At 40.4% G+C, this 19077-nt stretch overlaps 1 protein-coding gene across 2 annotated transcripts in view; it reads left to right on the top strand.

Moving 5' to 3' along the window:
• The first annotated feature begins 3496 nt into the window (after positions 1 to 3496).
• The window catches only part of LOC113165367 (INSC spindle orientation adaptor protein), a 38986-nt gene continuing 23405 nt past the window's right edge, over positions 3497 to 19077 (top strand). The window contains exons 1-2 of one of the 2 annotated variants that reach the window (XM_026364788.1): positions 3497 to 3749; positions 18892 to 18983. In XM_026364788.1, the coding sequence (XP_026220573.1) occupies positions 18910 to 18983 (74 nt within the window). In that variant the 5' untranslated portion in view covers positions 3497 to 3749; positions 18892 to 18909. Of the gene's footprint in view, positions 3750 to 14827; positions 15186 to 18891; positions 18984 to 19077 lie in introns of those variants that run through there. The other variant, XM_026364789.1, reaches the window with a different exon arrangement.

Raw genomic sequence — 19077 nt, 5'->3', positions numbered from 1 at the left:
TACAAAACATGAGGCAAATCAAGACCGAATGAGTCATGGAGACAAAGAATGAGATGATAAGGATTATGGTTATATAAGATTTGGGCACTTTCTGATTTAAAACAACAGCCTGTTTGACACTTCTGGAGACGTATGATGAATAGAAAACCATCCATGCTTTATAACAACATGTGTGATTTCATTTAAATAAAACATGGATCTGATGTTTTTAAAAAGATCCGTAAGGATAAATCAAACATAAATTACATTAATTACGCAAAGGGAAGCAGATAAACATAATTATACATGTTCATGCAGTATTTCCCAACAATAAGACACCGTGTATGTACTGCCAATGGTTTGTAAAGTATTCGAGGTGCAGCGTTTCCAGAAAAATCAACGGCAGAGAACGGAAAACAGAACTTCAACGAAGGATAAATAAAGGCCTTTAGTTTTGAATGATAAATATGGGTTGTAAGTTTGGAAATTGAAGGGATAATGAGCCCATTTAATAATGGTGGGGGTGAAAAACAGGGTACACTTGATCCTGTGTGGTTCCACGGATGGATGCCAAAGTGTGCACCAGAGCAAATGCAGAATATTTGTCACAGTGTGCATCACACCAAAGCACACAAGAGCTGTCTGTACGAGTAACAGTCGGTTTAGTTTAGACTCCATCCAAGTAATATATGATAAACCAACCAATATGTCAAACATGCAACAGCAACAATAAACACAGCAATAAATAATTGTTCATAAACCCACCTGTTCAACTTACTGACTTCATTTCCATAATTGCCAGATGAGGGATTTTCTTTTATAATAAGATGTGAACTTATGCTGTTGGACGATAAACAGAAAGGGGATTTGTGCTTTATTCACACTCAATCATCTGTCAGTTGATTTCACAGTCTTTCCACTCATGCTCTCTCTGTCTCACTATCTGTCTGGAGAAAGTCGGAGCCTCTCTGGAATCCACATGGAAACTATTCCTGCAGGACTGAGAAGGAAAGAAATAACCCCCCCCCCCCTTCTTATATTCTGATAATTGAGGGTGACGGGAGGTCGAGGGCTGATTCGTGGGTCGGTTTGGCTTCAAGCTTCTCTCCGAACAGTAATCTAACAATCCCACTAGGCCAATGAGAAAAGCAGCCCTAATGGTACACATCTGCTTTGAATGGGGCCTTTCCAGTTGGAAATTAGATGGTTCGTATAAAAGAAACCAAGACGCAAAAGCCCCCATCTCCCGAGAGAAGACGTGCCATCCAATTCCCAGAAATGTACCCCACAAACTCATTTCAAGACCCGAGGCTTTGGAAGATGCTTCTTTTTTTAATGTTATAAAGAACTAGCTCAAGTTTTTGGGAAACACAGAGGTGAAGTCATGTCTGGACAAGCATCTGTGCCATTAGCTTCTGTAATCTAATGCAATCCCTCAACGAGCATTTCTTTTTTTTTTCTGAACAATGAGGCGTGCTTGAGAGGTTTAATTTTCATTTTCAGGGACAAAGATGCATCCACAGCTTTGAATATGAAATTAGAGGTTCATCTGCTGACACAGAGATAGTACTGTAGTAATCTAAAACCTGGAAATGACTCAGCATTTTAACACTTCTGATTCCCTGGGCCTAGAGTTGAACACCAGGTCAAGATATTTTCAGGTTTTATTGTAGGACATAAAATGATGTTAAGTAAATACACTTGTAATTTTTAGGTTTTTAAATGTCTTAAAAAGGCTAGCAAGTAGCTAAATGAGACGACACCGATTGTTGGAACATTGAAAATTAAGCCCACTAACAATTAACACAGCTATAAACGCTAGTAGATTATGTAATGCTAAGAGGAAAGACCTTTGCAGAAGATGTAAGTAAAATCAAATTAAAAACTTAGTGGTAGTGATGTTGATGCTGTGTAACTTTGGTGCAGTTTGCTTCTTACTGCTTTTGGACCTAGCATTTAGGTTTCAAAAATCAAAACATCTTACTAAATAAAGAAAGTAAAAATCAAAAAGTCATCACAAGACTTTTCTAGCTTCTCAGCTGGCCTTGTTGCAGCTGTGTGGGTATAGGGATTATGGATATTAAGTCTTTGTCTTTGTTTATATCCATAACACTACCTATATCCATACATCCACCAACTTGTCTCAGGCTCTCTATCTGACCAAGCAAAAATGTTATGAACTTTAATAGTGAGGCATGAAGCAGAGACTGTATGATGGTGTGAGGGTGCCTTCGAAGTTGCAGTTGACCTTCCATCCCACCAGGTTCGCATTTGATGTTTCAGCAGCACAGGGAACCAAAACACATATTCAAGTTATTTATGTAAGGCCTAAATCAAATGACCTAAATAATCACCTAACCTGAGGCCAGCTGAGATGGTTTGAGATAAACAAAGTGTACAAAGCTGGTATCAAAGCAGAAGGTAAAGAATTTAAATAGTAAAGCACATTTTCTTTTGTTTACATGTTTTTTTTTTGTTTTGTTTTCTACACCAATGAATCCCAAAGTGTGTCCAAACCTTTGATACTGGAAATCCTAGCAATAGAGCAAAAAGGTTATTTGCAAAAACTATTCCTTCAAATAACTGTCTCAGGATGACCTTAACAGCAGTAATGTGCCTCTATATATGTGCTTCCAGGAGTCTCCTGATGCTTTTGACAGGAAATTAGGTAAATTATGTGAGGAAATTAGCTGTTTGCATTCACATTTAAGCTAGAGTTAATATTTACTGGTTCTATAGTCTAACAGGTCCTGCATGCTCATGGGTGTGTGTGTGTGTGTGTGGAGACGCCCAGTTCACATGATGAAATCCTACTTTTTCACTCACGAATACGTATCAATATTAACTGCTGCAACCCCGACCAGCTGAGTCTCGCTCGTAATGGAAACCAGCCCACTGCAGTTTATTTTTTCATTTTCCCTCCTCATTTTTAAAGCTCCCAATTTTTCCATAAGGTAGTCATTTCCAAGGCTGACGTGAAACCAGACACCCAGGAGAACTCGCGGTGAAGGTCCAGAAACAACATAAGGCCGCCCTGACATCCTCTCACCTTCCTCAGTTCCCCCTCGTGTGCGACTGTTCCTGGGAAGGTAAACACCCTTTCACTGTGTCAGAAATGGGATTTCATTCTGCTGCCATTGCAGTTCCTTCATCTGGCCCTCTTTTTTGTCCCTCCCTCTCTTTCTTTTTGTCCACACCCTCCCTCTGCTGCCACATCTGGAACCCAGCTCCTCATTTATTTATGTGGTCTGTGTTGTTTCTTTTTTTCTTTAAGTCTTATTTAAAAGTCCTTTACCTTGTGTTGTTGGCAGTTTCTCCCCATCTGATGAGGTCTGCAATTACATCTCACCATAACTGGTCACTCTGCAATTACATGCTCCACCACAGACCCCCCCCCCTCCTCTGAACAGCACCACTGCTCATATGGCAGACTGAAATAGAATAGTTTCATGTCTGTTTGGATGGCAGCCCAGCTGAAACTATGCTCTGCAGCTTGACTGACAGTGGGATGTGGGCTTTTTCTCCCCAAGAAAAACCTTTAAGGCCGGTCACGTTTAGACTCTGAGCAGTTTTACTCCAGCAGGCTTCGGTGGTGGTTGGCCCAGCTGGTCTCCAAGACAAGAAGCAGAGCAAGACAGAGACAAAGTTAGAGAGAGTGAAAGAGAGGACAGAGACTGACTGTCTGCAGTAGAAGAAGACAAGAACCTCCAGCTGTAACTATGAACCCTCCGGGGAACACTTAACCGTTCAGATGCTGACCAAGAGAATGGGTAAGTTTGGCAACCAGTTCAGTCTAATCGCAAATTCTGGGAATAGTGAAATGATGGTGAGAAAAATGTCTGAGTCTGTTTAGTAAAACTTAAAACTATAAAGTTCTCAGCTGTCAAATCCTCCAGTCATCCAAGTGCAGCTGTCCACTTGGTTGGTTCAACAGAACAGATGTCAAAGGTCTTTTTCTCATGACAGCGTTTTTGACCAGTGTAAAAGTATGTTTCTATCAGATTTTATTTTTGGGTAGCATTCTGACTTCTAATCCTCTGATTTAAAAGGGCAGCAGTATTGATCATGTGGACTCCTGTGGTTGTTAAAGGTTACAGGAGCCCCCTGGAGACTAATGTGTTTTGATTTCAGCTTTTTGGCTTTTGACTGCTATATGTTACAACATAGTGCTTGTCAAAATGTTAGCATTAGTAGAAGTACTATTCATTTGAAATTGGGTTTCTGGACATGCATGTCATGGATGAACACAATATTCACTCTCCTTTTAGCTCTGTTTTGGTCTCCACCAACTCCAATCCCCAAAAAACAGAGCATAACAAAACAATAGAGGTTAGTAGACCTGTAGAGTCAGGTGTTGATTGTCTGTGGGTCATTCAAGAAGAACAGTGCCCTCACAATAAACATAATATTCTCTTACAATTAAAGAACTATACCAACTTGTTGCCATTTTCGTGGACATACCGACATTTATTTATTAGCTAAATGCTAAATTCCCAAGACAATATGTGACTTTTTTATGGGCACTTACACTTGCTAATTGATGACGAACAATCATTGCTCAGTTTTCTCAGGTAAAAAACATATATTGTTTTTTGTTCTGAGTCATGCACAAGCTGAACACTGTAGTGACTGTAGCCGGTTGGAGTAGGACGGTCTGGTTTGTGTGGGAGTGAAGGAAGCTGAGACTGTGGAAAACAAAGATTGAAGTAAGGCTGTAATGATGAGGACACAGCTACCACATGTCCTCACGGCATCCTTCTGTGTGCGTGTGATGTGGTGACGGAGAAATGTGTGTGCATGAGAGAGACAATTAGAGATACCAGAGAGATGTGTCATTATGTGTTTTCCACTTAGTGCACACTCTTTCTGTATGTCACTTAGGGATTAGATGTTTGAGTGGTTAGTCTTCAGTCTTTAAGTATGAACGTACATTGCGTGTGACTGTGTATGACGTATACATCACCTATAATCTCCACATCCATCCTTATGCTCCTCTAGCAGTGAATGCTCACTCCATTTCCTGCGTGCTCAGTGTAAAAACACTAGTGGTAAAACATACAGGGCTCTGACATGAACTGAACAGCTAATCTGTTATGAGGACCATGCAGCAGCATTTCTGTGGTCATGTTCTCACAATGTAATTATATGACAAACAACAACACATGGTTGCTGGGTAGTGACTTATATAGATGAACTTCCTGTTCCTGTGTTTTTCTCATTATTTTTAGACAGTCGCGACATGTCGATCACTCCATTAGCTTGTGTTAAGCATTGAATAGCATGTTATTCATGATTTTCATGATTCAAGCTATTCATGTTTTCCTTCAGTGTCACAGAAACATTTTTGTAAATTAAGTGTCTGAAAAACTTCTGGATAGATTGAAATGAAGTTTGGTACATTTCATGTCTCCCTCTGTATGATTTCTAATACCTTTGGTGATCCTCTAAATTTTCATCTTCTGCCATCATCAGATAAAATATTGTAATAATAATAAAGTAAATATTATACCTGTTTGTCACATGCTTACAGTGTAATTGTGAGTTTGTTAGCTGCTAGTTAACATTTGACTTGAATGCCTTGTTGGGGACCTTTACAGTTCATTCTATATTAATGATATGTGTAAAATCTTGCAGACTTAAATTTATATTTTGACATTGGGCATTTTCTGGGACAGTTACAAAAAACACAGCTCAACCATCTTAGATGTGGCCTCTATTACACCTTGCATTTTAATAAGTCTTGCATTCAGTGACTTCATCAGAATGTGACTCTTACCATTTTGGGATAATAATACTCTTTATGAGGCCAAGGGATCATAAATATAATCACTGCTTCTAATATTTCTAACAGCAGCTCATGGCTTAAAATCAGTTCTATAAGGATTAAAAAACTGGCTTTAGTGGTTCATTTAGCATCAATAGATGACAGGTTGTGACTACCATTTCCTATAAACATGTGTTTAGCACTTCTATGCAATAATACATGTCTGTTGGGGATAAGTCTGCACACACAGTGACTCTCTGCCTGCCTGGTGAACAGCTGAGCAGGGTGTGGTGCGGTTAACATGAACCACAGATGCAGGTGTGGCCCTAACTGTGCTGTCACACTATTTAATTAGGTTTTCTGTCAGGGCGGGGAATCTCAGTGTGTCTGCTGTAAAAATCGCATCTCCTCCTCAGTCTCACCACTGCACTCATTGTCCTGCGACGTTAAAAGAGTGCCTTGCCAGCAGCGTCTGATGAGCACTGACTATCACAGAGGGTGTGACTGAGCTGTGCGACCACAGCTATACTTGGAAACATGAGGCTGCATTTTGGCTCCACACAAGTCTGATTCCAAAGCACTGTGTACTCAAACTTTCCTGGTTACAATGAACTAGATTTATGCTCAACACCAGAACTTCTTTAATATATCAAAGCTTGTCAAACTCATCTGGTATAACAGGTGCACTATTGGAGCTGGACCTGGTCAACTGTCATTCTCTATTACTAACTTCTTACCCCCTGGGGGAGTTCTCTCCTTGGTTAGTTGCTGTTTTTCTAATCCTTCTCTCTGTGTCTGTGTTGCCTTGCTGAAGTGGAGACCAGGTCATTTTAATTCTACTCCCACAGGTCTGGTGTTTTCCACGCTATTTTTCACAGTCCAGCTAATTCGATCCAGGTGTCAACTAATGGTGTTTCCATGAAAACAACAGCATAACAGTTTTTCTTTTAATCGTTTTATTGATACCTCAAATCTATCTTCACTCTTTAAATGGATGGATTTAAATTGATTCATTTGTTACTAGACAGTGGTATACACTGTCTATAACACATACAAATACTAACATGCAATAAGCGTCTACCTGACTGTTTCACTAGCTTAAAGGTGGGGCACATTGCCATCGCTTTGAAAACAATTTCAAGTTAAAGTTCCTCTTTGCATGCAGTATGCATAGAGGCAGAGCTGATTGTTTGTTAACTGCAACACTTGCAAATCTTTTTAAAAATGTAGATATTTGATGGACATTTTCTCAAAGCATATCTAGTACTGCATGGAAATAATGATGCATAATAAAGGCCAACAAGCTGAAACCCCATCACCAAATGATGTTTAAACTTCAACAGCTCTCACATCACTAACTGTGGACATGTGCGTCACGTATACATCGTTGACAGTTCTTTATTGTGTGCAACAGTGACAGTGACTGCTGACACATAACTGCAATAGCATTCCTGACTCAGTGGAGGCTTCTCTTCAAAGCGTGGACTCAATTAGGAGAGTGCAGGTATAAATTTTTGTGTAGGTGGACCCAGTATGGCAGCCACTGTGGGGCCCAGTGCTGGGAGGTAAATCAATATGAGACTGGTTGAATTAGAGCTTCAGCTTGGAACTTCTCTCATGTTGACCTCTTTTTCTTTGCTCTCTTCCTTTCTCCCCATCTCTGTCTCCTAATTGGAGGGAGTTCGTGGCTTTCAGTCTGTTTATCTATCTTTACTGTGACGGCCACCTACCGTATTTGCTCCGTGGCCCTTGTTGTGGCTCGTTGGAGAGATCATGAGAGGAAATGGAGGCGTCAGTACTCCTGCGCTTGTGTTTGCTGTTTGATTCACACAAGACAGAAAAATCACTACTCCCCTCCTCTTTGTAAAAAAGCACCTTAGGGAGTCCTGAAGAGTTACTACTGCTTTTCTCAAGTGGTGTCATTTTCTGTTTGGGTAACCCCTGCACCCTCCCTACTACTGTTAGCTGATGACTCATACAGCTCTATGCAGTCCATCAACAATAGCAACTCATGCCATTTGAAAAAGTAAAAGCAAACTGATGCAAAAGCAGTTATGAGCTCTGAGCTGGTCATTTTCGTTTAAATGCATTGGTTCTAACTCAAGGAATATTTTAGAAGTTATTTAGAAATGTTGTGCATATGTTCAGAAAAACAATTTAACCTTTTTATAATTCACTACATCAAAACTAGGACAGCAGCTAATGATTATTTAAATTTTGCTATTACTTGATTATCAAGTAATAGTTTATCAGTAGTTTGATTAATTCAGCTTTAACTATTTGTTGCATGTTTGACATTGTCAATAAACCTTTTTGGTTTTTTTTTTTTGCTTTGTACAGTTCTGTGTCATTTCTTTCAGCATATGCAAACAAATAAAAGTCTTTGAAGTGCAAATGTTCTTTAGGACTGTGTTGTAATACCAGTAACAGTTCTGTCTTAGTAGGTGTTATACATTTTAAATGACACATTTAAAGTATTTATTCCAAATGATAGATTGTTTATCTCAAATGAAACATGTCAGACTGTTTTCCAGATCTAATTACCCAGAAAACTCTTAACGTGCTGTAGAAGGTAGAAAAAATAGCATCAACATGGATTTTTAAGTGTTGTGTGTGTGTGTTCAGTGGGCACGTATGGAGCTTTTCTTGCATACCTTACGATTTTTGGAGCTGATATTTACTTATCACACTGACCACATGTGTGTCCCATTCACCCTGTGTCTTTATGGTGGAATAACAGTTGGAAGAAAACGCCTTGAAAAATTCCACACCGCCCTGAAGTGGTGCCTGTTTCCCCATTTAGCTCTGAACAGTGGACCTATCCTCCACCACTGATTCTTACTCTTCCCCTGTCCCCTGAACCCACACACACAAACCCAGCCCACCTAATTTACTCCCACCTCTTAATGTCAAACAGCTGTAGACTTGACTTGCAAGGAATTGCAGCTATTACATACATCCCCTCCCTTTCAGGTCTTTCCAAGCCATTTTGTGTGTGGCCCGAGGACCAGGTCACTCACCAGCCCAAATGTGGCATTTAAAAGGAGTATCCATGCAAGGTTTATTTATGATCCGGGCGCTGCATATGAGGTCATGAGTTTACATCCGGGTGCCTGTGGGCGTCGATGGACAGACAGACAGCTGGTGATAAATTGTGCATATGGATCTGTGCTTGACTGCAATGTTTTGCAGGTGCTTGGTCTTTCTGACACGAGGATCCAGGTCGTAACTGGGCTAATGCCATTTCCAGGACACTCTCTCTAGCTAAAGGAGCTGCATGACATAAATGCCAGTGAGGTCATTCTCAGTGTGATTGACAGGGGAAGATCAGACAATGATGCCGAGGGCTGAGAACTCGAGCTTCTGTTGGGAATTTGCTTCAAAGGGCTGTTTTGGCCACATGCCTGAAGTTAAAGCTGGAATCTGATGTCAGATTTCCCAGGAATTTATCACTAACTTTAAAACTTTGGCCATGACATAGAAGAAAATGCTGGAAAAGTAAAAGCTTTGCTGTGTACTGAAGCAGCTGATTTGCAGTGTTGTGTTGCAGTAGTAAAATCTATTTGGTCAAACTAAATATGACAAATGAAACAAAGCAAAGAAAACATCTTTTAAAATTTTAACTAGCACTCTAAAGCAACTAAAGTTCAGGGCAGCTACTTGATACACTGAAAAAACACTTTATCTAATTAAGTTTTCTGAACTTAACTCATTTAGGTTTATCTAACTTAATAGTTAGATCAACGTAAAACAAATACCTCGTCTGCGAACTGTAATTTATTATAGCAGTACTAAGGTTTGCGATCATCCAAGCCACTCGTTTCTGTGTGGCTAGGATGATTGCATCAGGAAAGATCAGAAATCTTGTGTTTACTAGCCACACTATCCCGCTTATTATTGCAAAATTCTGGCAAGAACATTTAAAGCTGTCAAACCTTATGGTGTTAATCATCATAACCAGGAGCGCTGTGTGCTGTCTTTGCTCTTCCATGTTGAACAAAATATTTGGAATTTAAATACACAAACTTTTCTCTGATGATGCTTAAATGTGGTCGTCAGGACTGAAAAATCCTACAAACGTATGTTTTTTGCACATTCAAATTTTTTTAGAGACACTATCCATGTATCTCATGATACTGTGATTCCATGTGGTGTTTTGGATGTGGTTTGATGCTCTACATCGGCTAGCGCTGAGTTTTGACGAAGGGCCAGTCGATTAAACCACAGGTTTTTAAGTGGAAGAGCTTCTGTCTCCTGGTTTTAACCTCAGTGCTTGATGACATTTGCTTGGCTCCAAGATGACTCAGCTGATGTTTCATGAGAGAAAAGCGGTCACATCTTTTGTTTGTTGGAGCTGGCCAGTGTTTAATCCTGGTTGGGTTTTCCCCTCTCCTTTGCCATGAGGACTACATGTACATCTCAGCCAATCACTTTCTGTTTCAGAGGCGGGTGTGGTTGGGGTTAAATCACATGTGACTTGTTGCTATGAAGATCACAATGAGTTTAACTTATTAATCTTTTAGGTTTCAGTCTCCTTTGATGTCTACAGTTCTGTCTGTGCTTTAATGCACTAAAAAAAGGAGTATAAAGTTTTATGAGACCAGTTAGAACGGTATAAATTACCACTACACACACTTGTGGCCCACTGTGTGTAAAGTGTGGATCAGGAGGGTGATGACAGAGTACTTTGTTAGCAACATGTGTCACGTTGATGATGCTGATTATAGTCATACACCCTACTTTTACCTGACCACGCTGTAAGCCTGTCTCCAATTATGTCAGTGTGACTCCGTATTAACCATGTGGTGCATGTGTGTGTGTGGTACCTCTCCACAGGCCTCACTCATTCATTATTAAGCAGCTCCTTGCCGGCCACCACTGCTCTGGTGTCAGGTACCCACACGATCCCCCTTCGGTGAGCCAGACTGTGTCAGGATCCAGTTCCAGTGTCTGTGGCCTCTTGGAGCTGCTCACGAAGCTACTGAGCTCCACGCCAAAACCTTCTGCTAGGTCTGGATGTTGTTTTTGCTCCAGCTGATTTTCCCATTATTCATTAAGCTAACTGTCGATGGAGCAGGGAAGCTTAAAATGTATCTGGATATTTCTCTTGGCGTGATGTCGGGGGTATTTGAGATCTCAGGAGGTACGGTGCTGCCATCTCTCTTTTTTTGTTTGGAAATATTTTTATAATTGGAGAATTATAACTGACCCTAAACTACCAGGATGACAATGTGTTCACTTTAGCAGACTTGTGGTAAAGTAATCTAGTTATTTATGCAGTGAATTTCATGGTTTTGGGGCAAAATATTTTCCTTTTTGGTGTCTGAGGAATGTGGATTTGGCAGGAGCTGGTGTGCATTACTGCCTTTTGTGCAACTGCTATCAGTTTTAGCAATCTGTCTACTTTTATTAGTGTGATATTTAACAGGGTGGCTGATCTCAGCGCATGGTCAGGGTTATAGGTCTATGTGTGTGTATGTGTGGAACTTGACCCCATGTGATCTCATCTCTATAAGCGATGCAGGTTACCTAGAAACCCCATGAGGGCAGAGCATTTAACTTCCATATTATTATACCAAAGGAAAGAATGCTCAGAGACCCAAACGGGTTGCTCAGCTTTGGCCTTATACAAGGGGATCTTCCCCTTTTAGTCCAGTCAGCAGTGTGTTAGGGAAAAACTTCGCAAATCCCCAATTGCTGCCTGCACAGACTCTACAGTATAATTAAGGCATGCAACACTGGCCTCATTTCTAGTAAATCTTTTTTATGCGCTACTAACATCAGACACACACTGCTAGATATATGCGCCTGATGTTAAGCTGGAAAATCCTTTGTACAGTATTTTATGATTATTGCAGTATGCTGGGGCTGAGACTACTGGTAAACATATAAACTGCACAAATGAAACAAAAGTACTTTTGCAGTTGATATTATTTTCAGAGTAGACTTTATTTAGTCTATTACTCCATTAATTGCTGCTTTAAAAAAGCAAGCAAACTTTTGTTTCTCTAAAGATTGCCAAAGTGAGATATTCCTGCTCCGCCCTAAGACCCACTGTAACAGTGAGTAGATGTCGTATGAGTGACAGAAGTACAATGGAACAAAAAGGTGGTTCAGCTGTCAGGACACACTGCTGAGAGAGCATTTCACGTGTCAAGTGACTCCATCTTCTCTGTAGAGACTTGTGACAGATGCTGACTTATAACCATCTCTCTCCTTTTCCCAAATGGTTTTTTAAAGTCAGGAAGGCCTAAATGACCCATTAAAGACATATTCTAACACTTTCTTAGTCTGCACCATCACTTCCCACCACTCTTTACTGTCGAACACTCTTATCTCACAAAACTATTAGTAATAGAACAATTCAACTCTGTAACATTCTTATAGAAACTTACGTATAGTCCCCTACATTGTATTCTTCAAATAGAGAGTTTCTTTTATTCTTATAGTTACTTACATACTTGCTAGAACTGCCCCTAACTTGGCTGCATATCTGACATGTGTCTTAATTTTTGACTTTATCTGAGGAGCATGTGTCCGTGACACAGAGTCCCAATTGTTCCACATGGCAAGTGCAATTCATTGTAGACTGACACACACTGAATGGTAGCTGGTGGTAATCATCTGAGTGTGTGAGATGGTGAATGCACTACAGTATATGAATACACTCAGAACTGATCCATAACAGTAATCTGCACTTGAGGATGAATGAAATGAAAATATGGTCCTGAGAAAGAATGTGTATATGTACAGTATGTATTTGAGTGGTCAGTAGACGCCTGTGGCACTGTATAATTTGATGCCTTTATGACAAGGCTGCAAGTAGCGTCTTATTAGCAGTGTAGTTTATTGTAGTGCAAAGAACTGCAATCAGACACTCTAAAGATCAAACTCACATCACCACATATTGCATGTTCACCTTGCTGAAGCAAGATTCCAGTTATACTGCTCTCCCTTCCCGTCCCTGTACTGTTAAAATAAACCAAATGTGAACATCTGACGTTAAAACAAAACTCTTGCTCTGAAAAAAAAAAAAAACAGTTTGAAGAATTGTTAAAGTAACAAGCCCTGTGTTGATAACCACATCTGTCTCCCACGTTTCTCCTAGTCACCTTCTTATTCTTTCAATCTCCTTCCTGAACACTGTACAACTGCTTCTTGTAATAAAAATATATAATATATGGAAATGGGAACAGTGCTTCTTCTCCTTCCTCCTACGTATTTTATTTCAGACATCACTGTGTGTCAAACTCAAATACGTGATGTCCCTGAAGCCCCTGAGACATGTCAAGATATTCACACAGCTTTTCTATCATTAGCCACACAGCTACAGTGCCTCTGTAGAATAAGGTGCCTTTAAAGACATCGTCTTCAATGCCTCTAAATAAACTACAGCAGCCATCTATGATGACGAAGACTGAGACGACGTACAGTACTCTAGTGTAATGGTTTGTGATTAGGTGGATGTGGAGTTAAGTATGGGAGCTGTTAATATTTCCAGTGGTGTGTTTGACTTCGGCGTCAGAAATAATTGAGGGGAAATTTGAGGGATGCATTATTTTGACAGACTGAAGTGGTGTGTAGGAAGAATGAATGCTAAAAGGTGGTGGAGCTGCTATTTTAATAAGCGACTCGTATTAAACAGTGTGCATTTCGCTATAGTGTAAGCTTGTCACTGTTAAACATGTTGAAAACTGAATTAACATGATACAGACTGAAGAAGAAGCTCAGGTGTGAGTTGGTGGAGCAGAACAGCCTCAATCTACATGTTATATCACTATATTTTGCACAGTGGGCAGCAGAGAAAGGCGTTGCAATGTTATGTTAAAGTTCTCCTCTTTCTATCTTTGTCTTGACATTCTTCGTGGTTCTTGGAATAAGTTTTCTGTTCACCAGTGCTAAATAGAGTGATGACAGACTAGCTTGGACGGGCTGGGAATATGTTGTGGGCAACTCCAAGATGGAGTTAGGTTGGAGTCAGCTCCACATTGCTTTTTTAGTTAGGTTTGATTCCCAATAGTTCTAAATCGCATCAACCTAGAAAATAACAGTTGGAAAGTGGTCATTGTTCACTTAAGGAAGCAACGAGACTGATGACCAACACCCAAACAAACTACAGAAAACATCTCTCCAAAAACAACAGTAAATTAAACATTCATAAATATGCTCAGCGTTAACACAACAGAACAACCGTCATCAACAAAAAAGCTTAAAAACTCTCAGACTTAACGAAAATATACTGACCCCAAACACTGACCGTGTTGCAAATGTTTATTTGAACTAATTCAGATTCTGTCAGCAAAACAAACACATTCAGGTTTAATGTCAGTCTAGAAAAACACAACCCAATCTTACATTTACATTTTGGTAGATGCTTTTATCCAAAGTGGCTTAAAAGGTACAGGGCAGAGTACGGACTCTGGGCTGGAGGAGGCCATGGCCACGATTTGAACCCCAGTCTCCTGCATAGAGTGTAATGATGTTACCACTACACTAACCAGCCGGGACAACAATCTTAAAATAGGTTTGCTGTGCCAGTGTTATCTGAGGAATGCTCCACATTTAGACTTAGAGCTTATAATGGGCAAGAGGGCTGTTGTGTCTGGAGAGAAATGTTTGTCCTTCCATGTACGGCTCTGTGTAGATATCTAGACTTTGTGTTTTGTGTACTTTGTTCTTAGTTTGACACAGGTAGTACAATTATGTCAACTAAGTCACTCGCTCAGATCATGACTTCTCCTTGAAACGCTGCTGTAACTCAGTCAGAATGAAAAATATAAAGACAAAGTAGAGCTCATGTGTAGTAACCAAAGTTGGACCCGAGATATTGTAAAACTTCTGTTCTGTAATACCGTGAAGAAACCCGAGCTGACTCACTAAACATTCAAACAGTAGCAGTTCACATCAGGCATTATCCGACCCTGTGTGGGTCTCTCTGTCAAAGTACAAGGACCCACTTTAAGCCAACCCACTGTGTGTGTGGGATGGGAATGTTGGGTCCATGGCTCAGCACAGCCTGCTTCCAGCTTGTTCCCACCCAACCACCCATCCAGTACCCATCTACTTCCCTCTCCACATGACGGTTCTGTGGTGAGACTCTGACCACTGTCTCCTGCTGTGAACCAGATCTCCAGCTCAATGACAGGACACGAGCAGCACGGCACCGTCAAGTCGCAGATGCAGAGCATGTCCACTGTATTTAAAGGCCAAAGGCCAGAGGCAGCTGCTTTCTTCAGTCTGTGTGAGTTAGGACAACATCAAGGGAAGAAGCATTTTGTACTAATCTGTGGCAGTTTTGAATCGAAGCCAAACCATAAGGAACCAGTTACACATTGAGGCACTCCTGAAACAACAAGGATATTAAACTTCGAGTACACAGACTGACTCATTCTGCCGTGAACCCCATTATATTGATTCAACGTGGTTTTAGCTTCTCAAAATGGTGAGTGGCTTCAGTTGTTTCTCGTTTCTCCTCTGCTTGATTTCTTATGCTTTTGCCAAACATAAATTCAACGCCATTGGCACAACAATCAATCTAAGCCACAGTGATGTGGTATTTTGTTTTCAGCAGAATAGTTTTTCTATTTGTGGTTTTTGTATTCTGGTTTTACCCAGAATCTGTGAAATGCATTCTGCTGGGCCACAGAATATTATAAAAAGTACTGGAATAGTATTTTTAAAAAGTGGTTTTCCGTCATGCAGAGTCCAGACAGTGAGATCAGCAGACAATGAAATCTTGAATGTACATTTTATTTCAGTCAGTTCTGAAACATATTTTTTAAAAGATGTCTGTCTGTCCCCTGATTTTAAGAAAGACTTTTGTAGTTTGAAGAACAATGTCTGATCTACTGGGATTCAGAATCATCACCTGTCTGCTAGCTACCTATCACGTAGCTTTCCGACTGTAAAAACATAAAACATGTTCCAATTTATTTACTGTTCATGTTTTGTTCCAAGTGCTGCAACCCTGTCACACACAAAGTCAATACAAAATCTCAGTGCACAGGCTTGATGTTAAGACAGTAACACCGCGTCTATACAGAAGACATTGCTCTGGGTCGCTTGCATTCAGGGACAGCGGAGAGTGTAGGTCATCTGTGTTTTTAAAGCCATTAAACTGCCAAGAAGTTGTGATTTTTACAAAATGTAACAGCAATTTGTCAGGGTTCACATAACAACAAATATACCACTAAGATTTGAATCTTTGTAATATTTAAAATACTCTTTTCTTATTGTACACAGTCCACGTCTTCACCCTTTGGGAAAAGTATAGAGAGCTCCAGCTGTTTTTGTGAATTTTGGCACTGGGCTATTTCTGCTTTCATGTGCTGTAGTGTTGTAATGTTTAGTTTCTCAATGTTTATTTCAACAAGTGGTAAACACAAACAGAGACTGTATGTAACTAAATCCATACACCATCTGTACTCCAGTAGTAACCTTAAGTACAATTTTAGTTTTGTTTTTTATTTGTTGTACTTTACTGAAATATTTCCATTTGTGGAACTTTTACACGTCATAGGGAAAGATTGTACTTTTTACTACACATTTAAACTTGCAGGTGGGTCGCTCCATAATACCTTGTAGTCATACAACCATTTCACAGCGCTACCATCTACTGTCTGGTGGAAAACAGACATGGTGTTGATGCTTTAGTTTTGTCATGTTGTCTTTTAGTTTTTGAATACTAGTGGATCAGAACTTGGAAGTTCACTTTTCTTCTTTTTACATCGTCACACTAAGTGATTGAGTTATACAGTCTGAATTTATAATGGCTGCTGAGCTCAGATGTGAAATAATCAAGTTGACTCCTTGGTGAAATGTAAAGTTTGTGTGACACTAACTAGGAACAGACATGAAACATCTCTGGAAAACTGCAAATGACAGAAACGTGCACATATGCAAACATGGCAACTTTTAAATCGCCCCGTACACACATGCAAAGAATAAACACAAGTGCTGCAGTAAATCTGGATGCACACCCTTCTGATTTCCCTCACACAGACAAGTCCCTGAGTGGTTGTTATTTTACCCGGCATGTGACATGAGGCAGAGACAGAGGTGTCCTTTGTTTGCCCTACCTTCAACCAACATGTTCTCCACGGCAACCGAGTGGGGAAACCCACAGGGCCACTCAGGTTTCAGCTCAGACATGAAAAGAAATGTCCAACCCAGCAAGAGAATTAGCTAGAATCCACTCAAAGCTGACCATCTGCTCAGGAAACTCATATTTCTGTAGCACTTGCAACTTAACGCACTTGTGGGTGTTTAAAATGAATAGAAGAGGGAACTTTAGTTTGTTTTATTACATAAATTGTTACAGACTAAAAGAGTGTCTGCACCAAAACTAAATGACTCAGGAGACTGAAAACAGTCTCAGAAACACAGAGGACCCGCTGTAAACTGTATCATTTCACTAAAAACTGTTTTGCTCTCCTCCCTCGTGCATCGTTTGCAGTCATTGGCCACTCAAAGCAGGGTGACAGAGATCACTTCCAGCGCAATGGTCCTTAACATGGCACTTAGTGGCACACTCTAAGTGCTCAGGACTGAATTGCTTGATAGGATAACTCATCTCCATTTGTATGATAATCCACAGAAGAGCACGGTAACGAGCTGGAGGCAAATGTAATGGAATCTGCTGGATCTGTGTCTCATTGGTTGTGACCCTGTGTTCAATTATATGGACAATATATTTCATCTAAACCTCTGCTGTAATAAATGGTGCAATTATATCATCACTTGTTCCATGGTTTTCTGTTCTGCTTCATTCTAACTGTGCTGAGTGTAATGGATGTGGGTTTTCTTCCCAACACAGAGTTCTTACTGTTAGTCTTTCAGACTTCCATGGTCCTAGCACAGTATTGATATAATTTCTGATTCGCTGCGATGCTTTCTCTGAAAATGGCCCCAGAGGAGCCATGCCAAGACTGCGGTTAAAAGAGTCCCTCCCGTCACGCGTTCTCTTCTTCTTTGCATCTTCTTCCTGCTCTCTCCTTCCCCTTTTTCTTTTTGCATCCTTCTGGAGAGTCTGTGTCTCTCCACCTATTCATCCGTCTGGGTATCTGTTTATCACGGACTCAGTCACTCAAATCCTAAAAACCTCTCTTTTTCCCTCATTCATCATTAAATAGTTCCCTTGTTGTTCATAATTACGTAACCCGTAGTGGAGTTTCGGAGCAATTGAAGCAGACAGTAAATCGGACAGAATCGGTGATTACTCTATTGCACTGCTGTGCCTCATCCTCTCTGTCTCCAAATTATACAGAACAGATCAGTTGTTTGTGTCTATAAGGCGTTAAAGCTTGAGCACTGCGACACTGATAGAGGCAGCCAACACGAGATCTAAGTGTCATCTCGTGTGCATCATGCATCCCTCTGCCCTCTCCTGTTCATGTCTGTTGCTCCCATAATACTTTGTGAGCATGGAAAAAATCCCAGCTGGGTTGACACTTGTAGGGCGTGCATTTGTGTGTGTGAGAGAGAGAGAGGGATACAGTAGTCTCACTTTGTTACTACCTGCTAATTATACTCTACAGTAAACATGGTATTTGTAACCACACCACTGCAGGATATCATTAACTAAAAGGATTAGCATGTCCGTGGCTTCTCTGTTCGAAAATGGACTAATCTAAATGGGATACATCAATAAAATTGCGGAATAAAGTTGTGGGCACTTAAAAGCGTCAGCTCCTTCAGCTCAGGCTCAAAGTAGGGAACAGAGTCACTGGCTGGCAGCCAGCCAGTAAATTAGAAGATAAGAAATATAATTCCACTGGCACACCAGCAGCTTGCAGCTATTTAAAACAGGGAGGTTTATTGATAATTAAATTACTGGGAGGAAAAAAAAGACAAGACAAGAATAGAATGCTTGGAGGCGGATCAATAAGGAGATACAGTATTGTGGTGGATAACACTGCAGTGGTAAGCAACACAGCCAGCAGGATGTGTGTGACACTGTATTCAAAGTGTGTTTGTTGAATGGTGCTGTGTAACGGCACCAGAATGTACCCAGTCTGATCATTACATTCATTCAAATTAAACTTTCCGACATATTCTCACATCTGACAGTAAAATCAATTCATATAAGTATTAATCATCACACTCACTCTGCTCGGTCTTCTTATTTATGTTGCATGTGTGTGTTTCAGGTGCTGAGCTGAACTAAGATGGCATCGGACAGAATGGTGACTCCTCAGAGCAGCTCCAGACAGAGCAGCTCGCTGTCTTCATCTCCGATGAGGCAAGTAGTAGCAGAGTCTGACAAGGGGAAACAAACTATGAGTCACTTTTTATTTTGCACACACAAATAAAAAATCAATGTGAACATACAAGAA

The sequence above is a fragment of the Anabas testudineus genome, chromosome 6 (genome assembly GCF_900324465.2).
Source record: "Anabas testudineus chromosome 6, fAnaTes1.2, whole genome shotgun sequence".
Lineage (NCBI taxonomy): Eukaryota > Metazoa > Chordata > Actinopteri > Anabantiformes > Anabantidae > Anabas > Anabas testudineus.
The sequence above is the reverse complement of the archived record's forward strand: the minus strand, read 5'-3'. Positions and strand labels throughout refer to the sequence as shown.